The 17,858-nt window shown below is 35.7% G+C and overlaps 1 protein-coding gene across 1 annotated transcript; it reads left to right on the top strand.

Moving 5' to 3' along the window:
• The first annotated feature begins 3,294 nt into the window (after positions 1-3,294).
• On the top strand, positions 3,295-15,358 carry LOC133620668 (uncharacterized). The gene is made up of 4 exons (XM_061982262.2): positions 3,295-3,720; positions 10,938-11,080; positions 12,436-12,541; positions 12,608-15,358. Exons 1-4 carry the CDS (start codon positions 3,387-3,389, stop codon positions 13,237-13,239), a joined length of 1,215 nt encoding a protein of 404 aa, XP_061838246.2. The 5' UTR covers positions 3,295-3,386; the 3' UTR covers positions 13,240-15,358.
• Positions 15,359-17,858: the final 2,500 nt, after the last annotated feature.

Here is a 17,858-nt window from a genome sequence, read left to right as displayed (position 1 = left end):
TCAATTATTACAATTTAACCCTCAAGAAACATTTAATTTGAATGATCTTCAAAGCCCAACAGGACATAAAAGGGCATAAAAACATTTTGGATTTCAATGTTTTTTTTGGTACTTTTCTTTTGCTATAATTTGTCCTAAACAAAATATCACACGTCATTTTTAATTGTTTTAACATTGATTTTTTTAGAAGGCGCTTTGATTCGAAAATTGGTATAATCAGTCATGTCATAAAAATGTGTATGCATCACAACTTTGAAATCATTTGACCGAAAGGCCTTCAAAGTGTTAAAATATATATTTTTTTGAATGCACATTTGGAATTTTTGTTTGGGCTTACCTCAAACAAGCCCATACAAAAACAACAAAAAAAGCACCAAAAAAATAATAATTTAAATCCAAAATGTTTTTATGCCTTTTGATAAATTAAGGATTTATATGTCCTGTTTGGCTTTGGGCTATTGTAGAATAACTGCCAGTGTATCGTAGACTAGTGAGAAAATTGGACATTGAAATGTTTTTTATTTTTTATTTTATATGAAAAAAACCCTCTTAGGAAAAATCAAGTATACTAATGGAGTAACACAACTAAAAATATGGACAAAATACATCACAAATTTACTAAAAAGACACAAAAGTTCAGTCTTTGTCATTTAAAAATAAAAATAAAAATAAACAACTACAGGGAATGTCATGTATTCAAAATATAAAGAGGAAAAAGTCAGTACAAAATAAGTAAATGGAAAAACAAAAGAAAAACTACATCCTTATTAATATGTATAGAGAAAATCAGTCATCTGATCCTAACTCTTTAGCGCCCCCAAGTGGCTCCCTGGAGCATTAAAAAAAAAAGCATTGAAATAGGAAAAAGATGGGAACAATAAATGTTATGTTTTAGTATGGTTTTTGTTTGAGGACAAACACGACACAAACCGTCACAATTTTTAGAACTACCTCTGTTGAATATGTTTGTGTGTATGCTTCACTGGTGGGAGTATTTGGTGAACATCGTGTTGTCCTACTAATTTTGGCGGTTCTTGAACTCACCATAGTGTGGACTGTGACACAACAGTTTGTTTACATGTCAAATCTTCCACTCCTTTTGTCTCATTTTGTCCACCAAACGTTTAATGCTGTGCGTGAATGCACAAAGGTGCGCTTTGTTGATGTTATTGACTTGTTGGAGTGCTAATCAGGCATATTTGGTCAAGCTAATCAATGCTAACATGCTATTTAGGCAAGCTGTATGTACATAATGCATCATTATGCCTCATGTTTTGATAGTAGGCTCTTACAGCTAATATAGGCACTTACATCATGTGTTGCCTTCATTATAACACTTATATAAGACTTTTAAAGTCATTTTGATAGTAGGCTAATATAGCTAATATAGACACTTACGTCATGTGTTGCCTTCATTATAACACTTATATACGGCTTTTAATTTTTTGTGGCTCCAGACAGATTTTTTTATTTAATTTTTGGTCCAATATGGCTCTTTCAACATTTTGGGCTGCCGACCCCTGACCCCTATCCTAACTGTATAAAGCATTTCCCACTCATTATTTCATTTTCATAATTCAAGAAGAGATAGCGTGCGTAATAAGAGTCTATCCCAGCTGCACACGGACGGAAGGCGGGGTAAACCCTGGACAAGTCGCCTCCTCATCACAAGGCCAATACAGATATATATATATATATATATATGGTCAGGAAAAAACAAGAGGCTATATCATCCCTGCAAGCCTGTTTTGCAGGTTTTAGTTAGTTAAGTTAAAGTTAAAGTACCAATGATTGTCACACACACTAGGTGTGGTGAAATTTGTTCACCCCCAGGGAGGTGAGGGGAGCAGTGAGCAGCAGCGGTGACCGCGCTCGGGAATCATTTTTGGTGATTTAAACCCCAATTCCAACCCTTGATGCTGAGTGCCAAGCAGGGATGATATAGCCTCTTGTGTTTTTTGCAACATTCACACTCACATTCAACACACAAGGGCCTATTTAGCGTTCTTGCATGTAAAAATGGCAGGTATTCAATAGAACCAGTAGGTGGCAGTAAAAGCCAACGATGCTGAAAACAAGTGCTTTTGGAAGGCTGTCGAAATAAAGTCATGGGTAAATGAGTGAATCATGTTCAGATAAAATAATTATGTATTTATAGGAGAAAAATTATGGTTTTAGAAGAATTAATAAGTTAATTCTCGACAATTATGTTTTTATACCACATTAACTAGGGATGTCCGATAATGGCTTTTTGCAGATATCCGATATTCCGATATTGTCCAACTCTTAATTACTGATATCGATATCAACCAATACCGATATATAGTCGTGGAATTAACACATTATGCCTAATTTGGACAACCAGGTATGGTGAAGATAAGGTCCTTTAAAAAAAAAAAAATAATAAGATAAATAAATTAAAAACATTTTCTTGAATAAAAAAATAAAGTAAAGCAATATAAAAACAGTTATATAGAAACTAGTAATTAATGAAAATGAGTAAAATTAACTGTTAAAGGTTAGTACTATTAGTGGACCAGCAGCACGCACAATCATGTGTGCTTACGGACTGTATCCCTTGCAGACTGTATTGATATATATTGATATATAATGTAGGAATCAGAATATTAATAACAGAAATAACCTTTTTGTGTGAATGGGGGAGGGTTTTTTTTGGGTTGGTGTACTAATTGTAAGTGTATCTTGTGTTTTTTATATTGATTTAATAAAAAAATAAAAAACCGATACTAATTAAAAAAAACGATACCGATAATTTCCGATATTACATTTTAAAGCATTTATCGGCCGATAATATCAGCATGCCGATATTATCGGACATATCGGACAAACAAATGTTTAGCCGAATTTAGTTTTTTCGCTGGTGTAAAAACGATTGTTAATGTCATTAAATGTCATTAAAAACGATTGTTAATGTCATTAACAATCGTTTTTACACCAGCGGGGAAAAAACGATTGTTAATGTCATTAACAATCGTTTTTACACGACCAAAAAAACAAAATTCGGCTAAACATTTGTTTTATTTTGATATTCTGTGCTGCCTTCAGCACGGCTCGGAAAGGGCAAAGTCGTCAATCCCACAATACACGGCGGCCCAAGAATATCACGGTTTTGAGGGAAGCATATTAAAAGATGGGACAATTATTGTTAAAATTATGACTACACCATAAATAGTGCTGATTTTAACACCAGAAGAAAATATAATGGATTCAAACATACAGTAAACTCGTGTTTTATTTTGATGTCCTTTGCTGCCTTCACGCCCCGCTCGGAAAGGGCAAAGCCAGCGCTCCCACAATGCACCGCGGCCCAGCTAACGGCTAACTGTCAGAGTGAGTATCCCACTCTCCTTGCTTTTGTCCGACACATGAGGGACGTGGCGGGGACAATTCCACTCGCCCAGCTCATCTCCGCCGACATGATGTGCAACACAACCAACCGGAGTTTCCGAATGCAGCTCGCGGCCATAATGGAGAAGCTGACCAAGACGGCCTTGGTGGAGATCGGAAACCTGGCGGACGAATGCTCCTCCGTCCTCCTGGGCGAGATCTCCCTGCACAAAAGCGAGAACGAGGCCCTGAAGAGGAGGTGTTACTCCCTGGAGGTGCAGCTGAGGGCCGCCCGGGAGGCGCACTACTACCCCGCACACGTCAACAGCGTCAGTCGGAGGATTCCGGAAAGTCAAGAGGCTCATAAATCTGGTGCGTCTATTTTCTCCTCTTCATTTGTGTGCCCATCCAGAAAGTGTCACAAAACTCAATTCAACCCTTAATCTGATTCTGCTGTAAAATAAATACGGATCTGATTCACTTTGTGTATTTGAAAGCAAGCTATTTTGAATGTAGGATCAGAATCTGTAAATGTAGTCTTTCTTCGAAAGCAATCTAAATGAAGAGTTAAAAACAATATGGCGTAAAATGTATACTGCGATATATGTATAAACATTTATATATACATACACACACACAGGTGTGTGTGTATATATATATATATATATATATATATATATATATATATACAATTGCTTGTGTTTGCAATTTTAGAACATTCACAGCAAGCTGCATTCAGGAGGTAAGATATATATATATATATATATATATATATAACACGTGTATGTGTGTGTATATATATATACACGTGTATGTATATATATATATATATATATATATATATATATATATAACACCTGTGTGTGTGTGTGTGTGTATATATATATATACACGTGTGTATATATATATATATACACACCCGTGTATATACACACACACACACACACGTATATATATAAACACCATGTGTGTGTATATATACATACACATTCTTTACTTCTTTACTTAGGCCTTAGTATTCCCTGAGGAACATAGGCCGCCCACGAAAGCCTTCCATATATATACATACATGTGTGTGTGTGTGTATATATATATATATATATATATATATATATATATATATATATATATATATATATATATATATATATATATATATATACATATACATACGTGATTACCTCATTGAATCACTGACCTCAACCGCATGACTCCCTCACTTATGATTTCATCCACATTGGAATGTTACTTGCTGTACGTCCTTTTAAATACCTCCTTCAAGGCCATTAAAGGTGGGGCTGCGAATCTTTGGGTGTCCCACGATTCGATTCATTATCGATTCTTGGGGTCAGGATTCGATTCAAAATCGATTTTTTTCGATTCAAGGCGATTCTCGATTCAAAAACGATAATTTCCCGATTCAAAACGATTCTCTATTCATTCAATACATAGGATTTCAGCAGGATCTACCCCAGTCTGCTGACATGCAAGCAGAGTAGTAGATTTTTAATTTTAACTATTAAATGAACCAAAAATATGACTTATTTTATCTTTGTGAAAATATTGGACACAGTGTGTTGTCAAGCTTATGAGATGCGATGCAAGTGTAAGATACTGTGACACTATTGTTCTTTTTTATTTTTTTTATAAATGTCTAATGATAATGTCAATGAGGGATTTTTAATTACTGCTATGTTGAAATTGTAACTAATATTGATACTGTTGTTGATTATATTAATTTGTGTTTCACTACTTTTAGTTTGTTCTGTGTCGTGTTTGTGTCTCCTCAATTGCTCTGAGTGTTGCTGGGTCGGGTTTGGTTTTGGAACTGGATTGCAATGTTATGGTATTGCTGTGTATTGTTTTGTTGGATTGGTTAATTAAAAAAAATAAAATCGATTTTTGAAAAATGAGAGTCCAGGGTGTACCCCGCCTTCCGCCCGATTGTAGCTGAGATAGGCTCCAGCGCCCCCCGCGACCCCAAAAGGGAATAAGCGGTAGAAAATGGATGGATGGATGGAATCGATACTGAATCGTACAACGTGAGAATGGCGATTTGAATTCAAATCGATTTTTTCCCACACCCCTAGTATATATATATATATAACACCTGTGTGTGTGTGTGTGTGTGTGTGTGTGTGTGTGTGTGTGTGTGTGTGTGTGTGTGTGAGTGTATATATACACGTGTATATATACAACGTGTATACACACACACACATATATATATATATATATATATATATATATGTATGTACACATACTTTACTTAGGCCTTAGTATTCCCTGAGGAACATAGGCCGCCGACGAAAGCCTTCCATATATATACATACATGTGTGTGTGTGTGTGAGTGTGTATATATATATATATATATATATATACACAGACGTAAATACCTTATTGAATCGCTGACCTCAACCGCATGGCCCCCTCACTTATGATTTCATCCACATGGCATGTTACTTGCTGTACGTCCTTTTAAATACCTCCTTCAAGGCCATTGAAGGTCTAGTTAGTAAAAGCTACAATTGTAAGATTCTTACTGAAACTACCTCGTCACATTTTATTTTTATTTTTTTACAACAAACAATACAGTGTGTTCTTTGTATTTGTGTACGTTTTAAATGCACGCTTGGTATTGTTTTTTCCTGACGAATGGTGCAATTTATTCCCTGCAATGAATGCCTTGTATGGATAAATGGTCAAAATGGGATTTAAAAATTGTCATTGTGAGATTTTTCTTTTCGATTGATCACCATAAACCACACTGATCACCATAAACCACAAACTACCTTGTCATCAACACATTGCCTGGGTTTTGTTGCATTTTACATAAGAGAATAGAGCCTCTTGTCTTCCTGCTGCCCCGCGCTTGCATGTTTAACACTAACGCCCCTAGTCACTACATTTTCATTGTGTGATGTTACAATTTGTGCAACCGTTTGATGAATTTTTCATTCTAAACAAAGCAGACTTGTTTTTTTGAGGGATGCTTTATTTAATAAATATCTTACCTCCTGAATGCAGCTTGTTGTGAATGTTCTAAAATTGCGCAAACAAGCAATTGTATACGTGTGTGTGTGTGTGTGTGTGTATATATATATATAAATGTATATATGTGTGTATACATGTGTGTGTGTGTGTATATATATATATTTATGTATGTGCGTGTGTATATATGTATGTACCGTATATGTCTCTCTCTCTCTCTCTCTATATATATATATATATATATATATATATATATATATATATATATATGTATGTGTATATATGTATGTGTGTGTGTGTCTATATATATATATGTGTGTGTGTCTATATATATATATATATATATATATATATATATATATATATATATATATATATATATATATATATATATATATATATATTCTACCGCTTGTCCTATCTCAGCTGCATTTGGGCGGAAGGCCCTGGACAAGTCGCCACCTCATATGTATGTTTTAATTGTACAGCAATTACAAAACCAATGTTTTGCATCCAATCTGATGAAGCTTGAGAGGTGCTGCAAAGAGGAATGGGCCAAACTGCCCTAAGATAGGTGTGCCAAGCTTGTGGCTTCTTATTCAAAAATACTTGAAATTGTAATTGCTGCCAAAGGTGCATTGACAAAGTATTGAGCAAAGGGCCTGAAAGGGTTTTTATTTTTAATACATTTGCAAACATTTCTAAATTTGTGTTTTTCTGTCAAGATGGGGCGCTGAAGGTACATAAATGAGAAATAAAAGTAATTTTTTGATGTTAGCAAATGGCGGCAATGAAACAAAGATTACAAAATTTAAAGGGGTCCTGGGAATTTTCACGGTCCTCGATACATATTCGATACCATAATAAGAAATCTAAACCCATCTGGTTTTAAATTCACTACTTTATTGAATATTGATATTTAAGGTCACTGTACTTGAACATCTTTTTGCACAGAATTCAAATTGCAGTATCTGTTTGCTAAGAGGTAAGTACACATTTAAAAAAGAACAGCAGTGGCCTATAGCTTCCCAGTTTATGAAACAAACCATACCGTGCTTATAAATATGCTCATGAATAACAACAATAGTCCACCAAAAACAATAGTATGTTGTAATAATTTATGATTTTTTAAATTGTATTTCTCCTATGTGCCTAGAAGAGCCTAATAAAAAGAGCTGCGTTTAGCAAATGTCCCTCAGGCCACACTTTGCCTCTCTAAAGAAAGAAGTCAACCTGTGGTTGCCAAACAAAGTGTCTCAAAGCTTTGTTTTCCTAGCACTAATAAAAATGACAAAGGCTGGTTTGCACACTTCTGGGCTTGTGGTGACGAATCTCCACTGACCACTTGTATTTGATTACCTAACAAATGCATGACACAAGATACACTTCTCCTTCATTTTTTAAAATTTACCTCTACTTGCTAACTATAGCGACCTAGTTGCTAAAGTGCATCACATATCATTTCTGGTTCGTCTTATTCTCTGGAAAACCATGTGCAGTTATGCTAAACTGCCACATTGCCATTATTTGTTTATGAGCAACGATGAAACGGGCGCACTAAATCTGCATTTGTGACGGGCTACCACGAATAAGTCAAATTCAGACCCCTTCCAAAAAATTAGAATATCATGGAAAAGTGTATACCGTATATTTCCATAAATCCATTCAAAACATTAATCTTCCGTAGATTATAGATTCAGGGCCAACAAGTATTTAGTTGTTTATTTGTACATAATTTGAGCCTCCAGCTCATAAAACCCACAAAAACAGGATTTAAAAAATACTTGAAAGCAGGTCCTATGTATGTTTTCCGTGTTGCTATTGAAGTATTATACTTTGGACAATCTCTACACCAGGCCTGGGCAATTATTTTGACTCGAGGGGCCACATTTAGAGGAAAAAATGTGTCTGGGAGCCAGTATATCTATTTTTAGGAACACTAATACAAAACCTCACAATAATGTCTGATTGAAAGCTAAAAACGGAACAGAATTTTACATTTTTCTACTGTATGAGACACCCAGATTATACTTGAAAATAAAGAATGTGGGATTTACAATATTACCTCTAAAGGCTTAGTGGCCACATGCGTGGACAGCACCTTTTAGCTCTTATTTCCAAAATTGTGTACACTACTGAATTGGGGTCTTATGGCCACTTATGTGGACACTTATACTGCCATCTGGTGGTGTCAGAAGAGTATAACATACAATGAAATTTGAAAAAAAAAAAGTGTAAAAATAAGAATTAGCATGTCACTAAACATGAAGTACACGTTTGTTACTTATGGACTAAGTACATCATATCAAAAGATGATTCTTAGTTTTTATTCTAATTAGGGTCCAATAAGTCCAAATAGCAAAGAGAAATAAAAAAAGCATGTAAACAAACAGCTTGGGCCTTAAGAAGTTAACTATGAACGATAAAACACTGAATATTGACAACATCATACCCCTTCTCGATCGACATATTTTACAATCAAGTGAAATGCAACAAACAGTGAAATATGAACGTGAAGGGTAAAAAAAACCCCACATACAATCTGATATATCTGATATATCACTAAGCTTTAGAACTTTGTTGTAAAAATCTCGAACCGCGTCTGTCCCTGACACCCACATTTCAGGCTGGCCGCTTCAAAAATGTTCAAAAAAATTAAAAAATGTTTAAAAATAATAATAAAATAAAATAAAAAATTACAAATTTAAATTTTTTACAAAAATTAAAACATTTTTACAAAAATTTAATTTTTTTTTACAAAAATTTAATTTTTTTTTACAAAAATAAAAAAAAAATTACAATTTTTTTTTTTTTTTTACAAAAATTATAAAAAAATTAGAAAAATTTTGAAAATTAAAAAAAATGTTTTAAGTTAAAACATGCTTTTCAAGGTAAAAAAATGTTTCAAGGCAAAACATTTTTTTCAAGGTTAAAAATGATTTTCAAGGTAAACAAATGATTTTCAACGTAAAAAAAAATTTTCAAGGTAAATTTTTTTTTTCAAGGTAAAAAATGATTTTCAAGGTAAAAAAAAATTTTCAAGGTAAATTTTTTTTTCAAGGTTAAAAATGATTTTCAAGGTAAACAAATGATTTTCAAGGTTAAAAAAAAATTTTCAAGGTAAATTTTTTTCAAGGTAAAATTTTTTTTTCAAGGTAAAAAATGATTTTCAAGGTAAAAAAAAATTTTCAAGGTACATTTTTTTTTTCAAGTTTAAAAATGATTTTCAAGGTAAACAAATTATTTTCAAGGCAAAAAAAAATTTTCAAGGTAAATTTTTTCAAGGTAAAAAATGATTTTCAAGGTAAAACAAATGTTTCAAGGTAAACATTTTTTTTCAAGTTAAAAATGATTTTTTTTAAATTTTTTTTTATTTAAAAAAAAAAACTAATTAAAAAAAATTGTTTTTTAATTTTTTTTAATTTTTAAAATTTCTTTTAAATTTTTTAAATTTTTTTGATTTTTAAAAAAAAAAATTGATTTTTTTTTTTTTTTTAATTAATTTTTTTTAATTTTTTAATTTTTTAAAAACTTTTTTTAAATTTTTTAAAAACTTTTTTTAATTTTTTAAAACAATTTTTAATTTTTTTAAACAATTTTAACAATTAACTTTTTTTTTTAGGGTTAGGGTTAGGGTTAAGATTAGGGTTAGGGTTAGGGTTAAGATTAGTTGCATTTATGACTTTTTAAAACGCCGCTGTGTACACGGACGTAGGGAGAAGTACAGAGCGCCAATAAACCTTAAAGGCACTGCCTTTACGTGCCGGCCCAGTCACATATCTACGGCTTTTCACACACACAAGTGAATGCAAAGCATACTTGGTCAACAGCCATACAGGTCACACTGAAGGTGGCAATATAAACAACTTTAACACTGTTACAAATATGCGCCACACTGTGAACCCACACCAAACAAGAATGACAAACACATTTTGGGAGAACTTCCGCACCGTAACACAACAGAACAAATATCCAGAACCCCTTGCAGCACTAACTCTTCCGGGACGCTACAATATACACCCCCGCGACCCTCTCAACCTCCTCATGCTCTCTCAGGGAGAGCATGTCCCAAATTCCAAGCTGCTGTTTTGAGGCATGTTAAAAAAAAATAATGCACTTTGTGAATTGAATAATAAATATGGCAGTGCCATGTTGGCATTTTTCAACTTGAGTTGATTTATTTTGGAAAACCTTGTTACATTGTTTAATGCATCCAGCGGGGCATCACAACAAAATTAGGCATAATAATGTGTTCATTCCACGACTTTATAAATCGGTATCCCTTGATATCGGTATCGGTAATTAAGAGTTGGACAATATCGGAATATCTGCAAAAAAGCCATTATCGGACATGTCTACTTTGTATAGTTTAAGACTTACAGTCATTAGAAAACATCACTGCAGCAGCTACACTTTCCATCTTAAAGATCTAAAAAAATAATTTGTGAATGTCCGGCGGGCCAGATTGAAAAGCTTAATATGCGGCCCTTGGGCCTTAATTTGCGCAGGTCTGCTCTACACTCATTGATTTTGCAGTCGACAAGTGAATGCCGTTTTAAGAAGAACAAGAAGGTCTCACTTTCATATTTGCTTCCATTAGCAGACCATCAGCAGGACGCCCCGTCCATCGATGGCGTCTTCGGGAAGGACTGGTGCATGGACCTTTGGCGAGACGACAAAAGAGTCACCCCTCAGAGGAAAGACCCGGTGGAGCCTGTCGCCATGTCCAGCATGGCACCAGAGGTGATTGATTAACCTGTGGACCAGTGAGCAGGCTGGTGACCAGTGTTGGGTTAGTTACTGAAAACCAGTAACTAGTTACAGTTACTAGTTACTATATTTCAAAAGTAACTCAGTTACTAACTCAGTTACTTACACCAAAAAGTAATGCGTTATTGTGAAAAGTAGCTATTTAGTTACTTCCCCCCCCCCCCCCCCCCCCCCCCTTTTTTTTTAAGGCTCCCATTAATGCCTTTTTAGCCTTCATTTCAGTACTGTTATTGCACTGGAGAATAATACAATCTGTTGATCAACTTGACTGAATTCTGCTAAGCAATGTGGTCTACATACAACACACGAATACAAAGATATGTTTCAAAGGGCCAATTTATTTCAGGCCAGAACAAATTGACTAAACTATTTTAAATAGCTGCAACATAATGGCACTTTAACTTTAAGTAGATAGGATCTTTGATCCAAGACACAACTTACATTTAACTAAAATGTTATTTTCTTTGTGCTCGACAAAAGAAAAGTATTGAGAATGTCTCCATGTTAAGAAACTCGACTTCTGGCTTCACCATGATGTCTTGTTAGTTGTTATGAGAGTAGCGTATGTGTGTGGCCCTTTAAGATATGACATAGTGACGTCAGTGAGTGAGTGGGCGAGAGAGGTGAGCGAGCGGCAACAGTGAGTGCGTGCAGGTGCTCTAGCTTGGTGGATGGCCGCGTCCAATAAAGTCACAAAGTTGCAACAAACCGCCGGCCTCGTCATTCACCCTCAGCTGTAAAGACCCACTTCCGGGTTAAGTGAAGGTTGTTAGCCCCGAAGTACATAGGCCCTGGAGGAACGTCTCCCCTGCGCTCCTCAACTACGGTATGGGAGCCCCCCCCCCAGCCCCCACCCACACAAAGCACACCTTTTCTTTTCCACCGCAGCGCTCCAATAAAACACACTCAGATTTTCTGTTTCTAGTCGATACTACTTACGTTATTTTTTTATGTAGTAACGCATCATGTAGTAACGGTAACTGAGTTACTGAATATAAAAAATAACGCGTTAGATTAGTGAAGTGAATTATATTTATATAGCGCTTTTCTCTAGTGACTCAAAGCGCTTTACATAGTGAAACCCAATATCTAAGTTACATTTAAACCAGTGTGGGTGGCACTGGGAGCAGGTGGGTAAAGTGTCTTGCCCAAGGACACAACAGCAGTGACTAGGATGGCGGAAGTGGGGATCGAACCTGCAACACTCAAGTTGCTGGCACGGCCGCTCTACCAACCGAGCTATACCGCCCCACATTTTAGATTACTAGTTACCACCGAAACTAACGGCGTTACAGTAACACTGCTGGTGACTGTCATGTCTTTGTCAGGTGTTGGATATCATAGACAGAGAACCCGATCTCATCTTCGTCAAGGAGGAAATTTATGACGATCATCCACTTGGGCAGCAGATGAGGGTGACGGAGAGCAGGAAAGGTGAATTGAGATGAAACATCATTGTTGTTGTTATTGTCGATGTGACATGTTGTTAATGTGTTGCAGATGTGGGGATGGTGGAGGCCCAAAGTTCTCTCCACCGATCCGTGAGTGAGCTGCAGCTTCATTCGGAGGATTTGTCCACCTTCCCCTTGATGGTGGACGCACAAGCGCAGCGCTCGCAGCCCAGCATTATGGACAAGCTGATCGAGGACGCGGCGATGAGCACGATGCTGGACAACACAAACCCTCCCGCCACGACCAGCGACTACGCCGACTACACAAACAGCGCCGTCGTCGCTGCCAAAGATCTCATCAGCTTTCCACTAAAACCCACAAGACCAATGAAGCACTTCCAGTGTCTTTTCTGCGGTAAAGTCTTCAACTATCTAAGCAGCCTAAAAGTCCACATCAGACGCCACTCGGGCGAAAAACCTTTCAGCTGCACGGTCTGCGGAAAGTGCTTCGCCCAGAAGACGTACCTGAAGCTTCACCAGCGCGTCCACTCCGGAGAGAAACCCTACAGCTGTCTCAGCTGCGGCAGAAGCTTCTCCCAGAAAAGCTCGCTGAACATTCATTTTCGGACGCACACGGGAGAGAAGCCGTACAGCTGCGTGGACTGCGGGAAATGTTACGCCTACAAGTACGGTTTGAACCACCATCAGTGTTTCACCCACGTCGACACCAACACCACCTAGACTGCAGCAGATGTTCTTCCATGGGATTTCCCGAGGAGTGTTAAGGCCACACTGAAAAAATAAATACATACAATTACAAGAATAAAGCCGTAATTTTACAAAGAGGAAGGAAGTATATTAGTAAGAATAAATTCAAACTGTAAATAAAATAATGTAAGAAAAAAATTGACTGGGGGTAAAAACGTGTAATTCCAATGAGAAAAAAGTGGTAATAGAATTATTTCCTCAGAATCAAAAACAATTTTACTATAACTACATTGAAAAAATATGTTAAAATGTCATACAAAAATAATGAACTTGTAATGTTAACAGAAAATCTCATAACATTTTTTTTTTTTTTTTACAAATTAATAATGTTTAAAAAATAATGAGAATTAAGAATGTTGTATGAAAATTTGAAAAAACATGAAAATAGTGATCATTTACAGTAAATTACTACATGGATTATAACATGAGTTTATTTTAAAAGAACAAAAACAACTTTGCAAGAATTTATATTACAACAATTGAAGAAGTCTGGATATTACTGGATTAAAAATACAAAAAATACATTTTTGCAAAAGCCAAACACACGTAAATGTACTGAGAAAAAAATTGACTGGGGAAAAAATGTGTAATTCCAATGAGAAAAAAGTGGTAATTGATTTATTTCCTCAGAATTAAAAACAATTTTACTGTAACTACATTGTAAAAATATGTTAAAATGTCATACAAAAAGAATAAAGTTGTAATGTTACCAGAAAAACTCATTAACATTTTTATTTTTATTTTTCAAATTAAGAATGTTTAAAAAATAATGAGAATTAAGTTGTATGAAAATGTGAAAAAACATGAAAATAGTGATCATTTACAGTAAATTACATGGATTATAACTTGAGTTTATTTTAAAAGAACAAAAACAAGTTTGCAAGAATAGTTATTATATAAAAACAATTTAAGAAGTCGGGATATGACTACATTAAAAATAATACAAAAAATATTTTTTTTCAAAAGCCAAACACGTAAATGTACTGAGAAAAAAACATTTGAGTACAAAGTCACTAAAGACTATCAATAAAATGTTTCAATAATTTTAATAGGAAAGAAAAGACAAAAATACAAAGTTCACTAGAATTTGTGAGAAAACAAAAAAGTGAAAATCCCTGTTAAAATAATTTTCCTAAAATATAATATTCTGCATTCTCACATGTTTTCCCAATTTTCAGTGTCACCTTAACACTCTCATGAAGTGAAGGGGGAAATTAATCTGTAAAGCTGCAAAAGTCAGACAAGTGGAGCACATTTTTGTTTTTGCTTAATTTTATTGTGTTTAAATGATTATTAGCCCCAACAGGCCTTTACAATGAAAGCTGTTCTTTCACCCTAATAGTGTTGTGTGAGAGTGCGTGTTCACAACACAGTTCGTAGGTCTATTTGGAACAATTGGTATGTTTATCACAGCATTTCACATATCTAAAAATGGGCTGAATCCAGATGTGGGGTACATTGGGGTGGTCATCGACATGGCACTTACCGTAATGTGAATACCTCATTGAACCGCTGACCTCATCCGCATGGCATGTTACTTGCTGTACGTCCTTTTAAATACCTCCTTCAAGGCCATCGAAGGTCTAGTAAAAGCTACAATAAGATTGTTACTGAAACTACCTCGTCACATTTTTTTTTTTACAACAATACACTGTGTTCTTTATATTTGTGTATATTTTAAAGGCACGCTTCACATTGTTTTTTTCTTGTCTAACGGTGCAATTTATTCCCTGCGCGGAATATCTTGTCAATATTTGAACAATGGTCAAAATGGGATTTAAAAATGTCATTGAGAGATTTTTCTTTTAGATTGATCACCGTAGACCACACAAACTGCCTTGTCATCAACACATTGCCTGAGTTTTGTTACATTTCTTAACTAGCTTGTTGTATTTTACATAAGAGAATAGAGCCCCTTGTCTTCCTGCTGCCCCGCCCACGCTTGCATGTTTAACTCTAACCCCCCTAGTCACTACATTTTCATTGTGTGATGTTACAATTTGTGCAACCGTTTGATGCATTCTTCATTCAAAACGAAGCACACTTGTATTTTTGAGGGATGCTTTATTTAATAAATATTTTACCTCCTGAATGCAGCTTGTTGTGAATGTTCTAAAGTTGCAAACAAGCTGAAAACCTGTGGCACATACACCATGTGATTTAGCCAACCTCCTATTTAAAATAAATATTGCATTAAAGGACCCGTGGTGTCCAGATGAGCAACATTTAATGTATGTTTTGTTCCTGAAGTGATCTGTCCTCAAATCAATTAATTTTTGAGTAACTGGTAGATAACTACACACCCCGTTTCCATATGAGTTGGGAAATTGTGTTAAGATGTAAATATAAACGGAATACAATGATTTGCAAATCATTTTCAACCCATATTCAGTTGAATATGCTACAAAGACAACATATTTGATGTACAAACTGATACTTTTTTTTTTTTTTGCAAATAATCATTAACTTTAGAATTTGATGCCAGCAACACGTGACAAAGAAGTTGGGAGAGGTGGCAATAAATATTGATAAAGTTGAGGAATGCTCATCAAACACTTATTTGGAACATCCCACAGGTGTGCAGGCTAATTGGGAACAGGTGGGTGCCATGATTGGGTATAAAAACAGCTTCCCAAAAAATGCTCAGTCTTTCACAAGAAAGGATGGGGCGAGGTACACCCCTTTGTCCACAACTGCGTGAGCAAATAGTCAAACAGTTTAAGAACAATGTTTCTCAAAGTGGAATTGCAAGAAATTTAGGGATTTCAACATCTACGGTCCATAATGAAAAAGTTCAGAGAATCTGGAGAAATCACTCCACGTAAGCGGCATGGCCGGAAACCAACATTGAATGACCGTGACCTTCGATCCCTCAGACGGCACTGTATCAAAAACCGACATCAATCTCTAAAGGATATCACCACATGGGCTCAGGAACACTTCAGAAAACCACTGTCACTAAATACAGTTTGTCGCTACATCTGTAAGTGCAAGTTAAAGCTCTACTATGCAAAGCGAAAGCCATTTATCAACAACATCCAGAAACGCCGCCGGCTTCTCTGGGCCCGAGATCATCTAAGATGGACTCATGCAAAGTGGAAACGTGTTCTGTGGTCTGATGAGTCCACATTTCAAATTGTTTTTGGAAATATTCGACATCGGACCAAAGGGGAAGCGAACCATCCAGACTGTTATCGACGCAAAGTTCAAAAGCCAGCATCTGTGATGGTACGGGGGTGCATTAGTGCCCAAGACATGGGTAACTTACACATCTGTGAAGGCACCATTAATGCTGAAAGGTACATACGGGTTTTGGAACAACATATGCTGCCATCTAAGCGCCGTCTTTTTCATGGACGCCCCTGCTTATTTCAGCAAGACAATGCCAAGCCACATTCAGCACGTGTTACAACAGCGTGGCTTCGTAAAAAAAAAAAAAGAGTGCGGGTACTTTCCTGAGACGCCTGCAGTCCAGACCTGTCTCCCATCGAAAATGTGTGGCGCATTATGAAGCGTAAAATACGACAGCGGAGACCCTGGACTTTTGAACGACTGAAACTCTACATAAAACAAGAATGGGAAAGAATTCCACTTTCAAAGCTTCAACAATTAGTTTTCTCAGTTCCCAATCGTTTATTGAGTGTTGTTAAAAGAAAAGGTGATGTAACACAGTGGTGAACATGCCCTTTCCCAACTACTTTGGCACGTGTTGCAGCCATGAAATTCTAAGTTAATTATTATTTGCAAAAAAAAAAAATGTTTATGAGTTGAACATCAAATATTTTGTCTTTGTAGTGCATTCAATTGAATATGGGTTGAAAAGGATTTGCAAATCATTGTATTCCGTTTATATTTACATCTAACTCAATTTCCCAACTCATATGGAAACAGGGTTTGTATGTTTTGTTCTTGAAGTGATCTGTCCTCAAATCAATTATTTTTTGAGTAATTGGTAGATAACTACTTTCAATCACCAGACTTAATATGCTATCACCCACAGAACTGGATTCCATTTCCCGGCATAGACCGTGTAGATAAAAGCATGTAAAACAAGTATTTCGATCACTTAATTGCGTATTTTTGTTGCTCTGATCCATGATTATTTCAAAACTTACACAGTTAACATGAGCAAAAACATTTACCTGCTCTTTCAGTGTTTCCTCGGGTATCTTCAGGAAAACATCAGTAGAAGAGGACGCAAAATAGAAGATTAACGGCTTACCTTATATCTTCTCTGTTCCTCTTTCTGTGTTTTTACATGTTCTGACTTGTCTTTACACCTGATTTTCAGGATTGCATTTCTTTTTTACCCAAACTTCGACCAAAACCCTTCTTCTTTGAAGTCAGAATAATTCAGATGGCTGCAAATTCCACTACTCTCGCTTGGTCCGTCCCATTTTGCGCGAGTCAATTTGACTGGAGAGAGCCACACTTTGCTCATATTCCCATCATTTTGAAATGTATGCAGGCTCACCCCTTCTTTAGTTGTATTGCTACAACCTGCAACAATGCATCTGGCAGCCATATTTGATCATTTCCTCCATATTCTGCAAGCAAATAACATGATTCGGGATGAAGATGCAACCAAAACA

Source organism: Nerophis lumbriciformis, linkage group LG24 (assembly GCF_033978685.3).
Source record: "Nerophis lumbriciformis linkage group LG24, RoL_Nlum_v2.1, whole genome shotgun sequence".
Lineage (NCBI taxonomy): Eukaryota > Metazoa > Chordata > Actinopteri > Syngnathiformes > Syngnathidae > Nerophis > Nerophis lumbriciformis.
The sequence above is the reverse complement of the archived record's forward strand: the minus strand, read 5'-3'. Positions and strand labels throughout refer to the sequence as shown.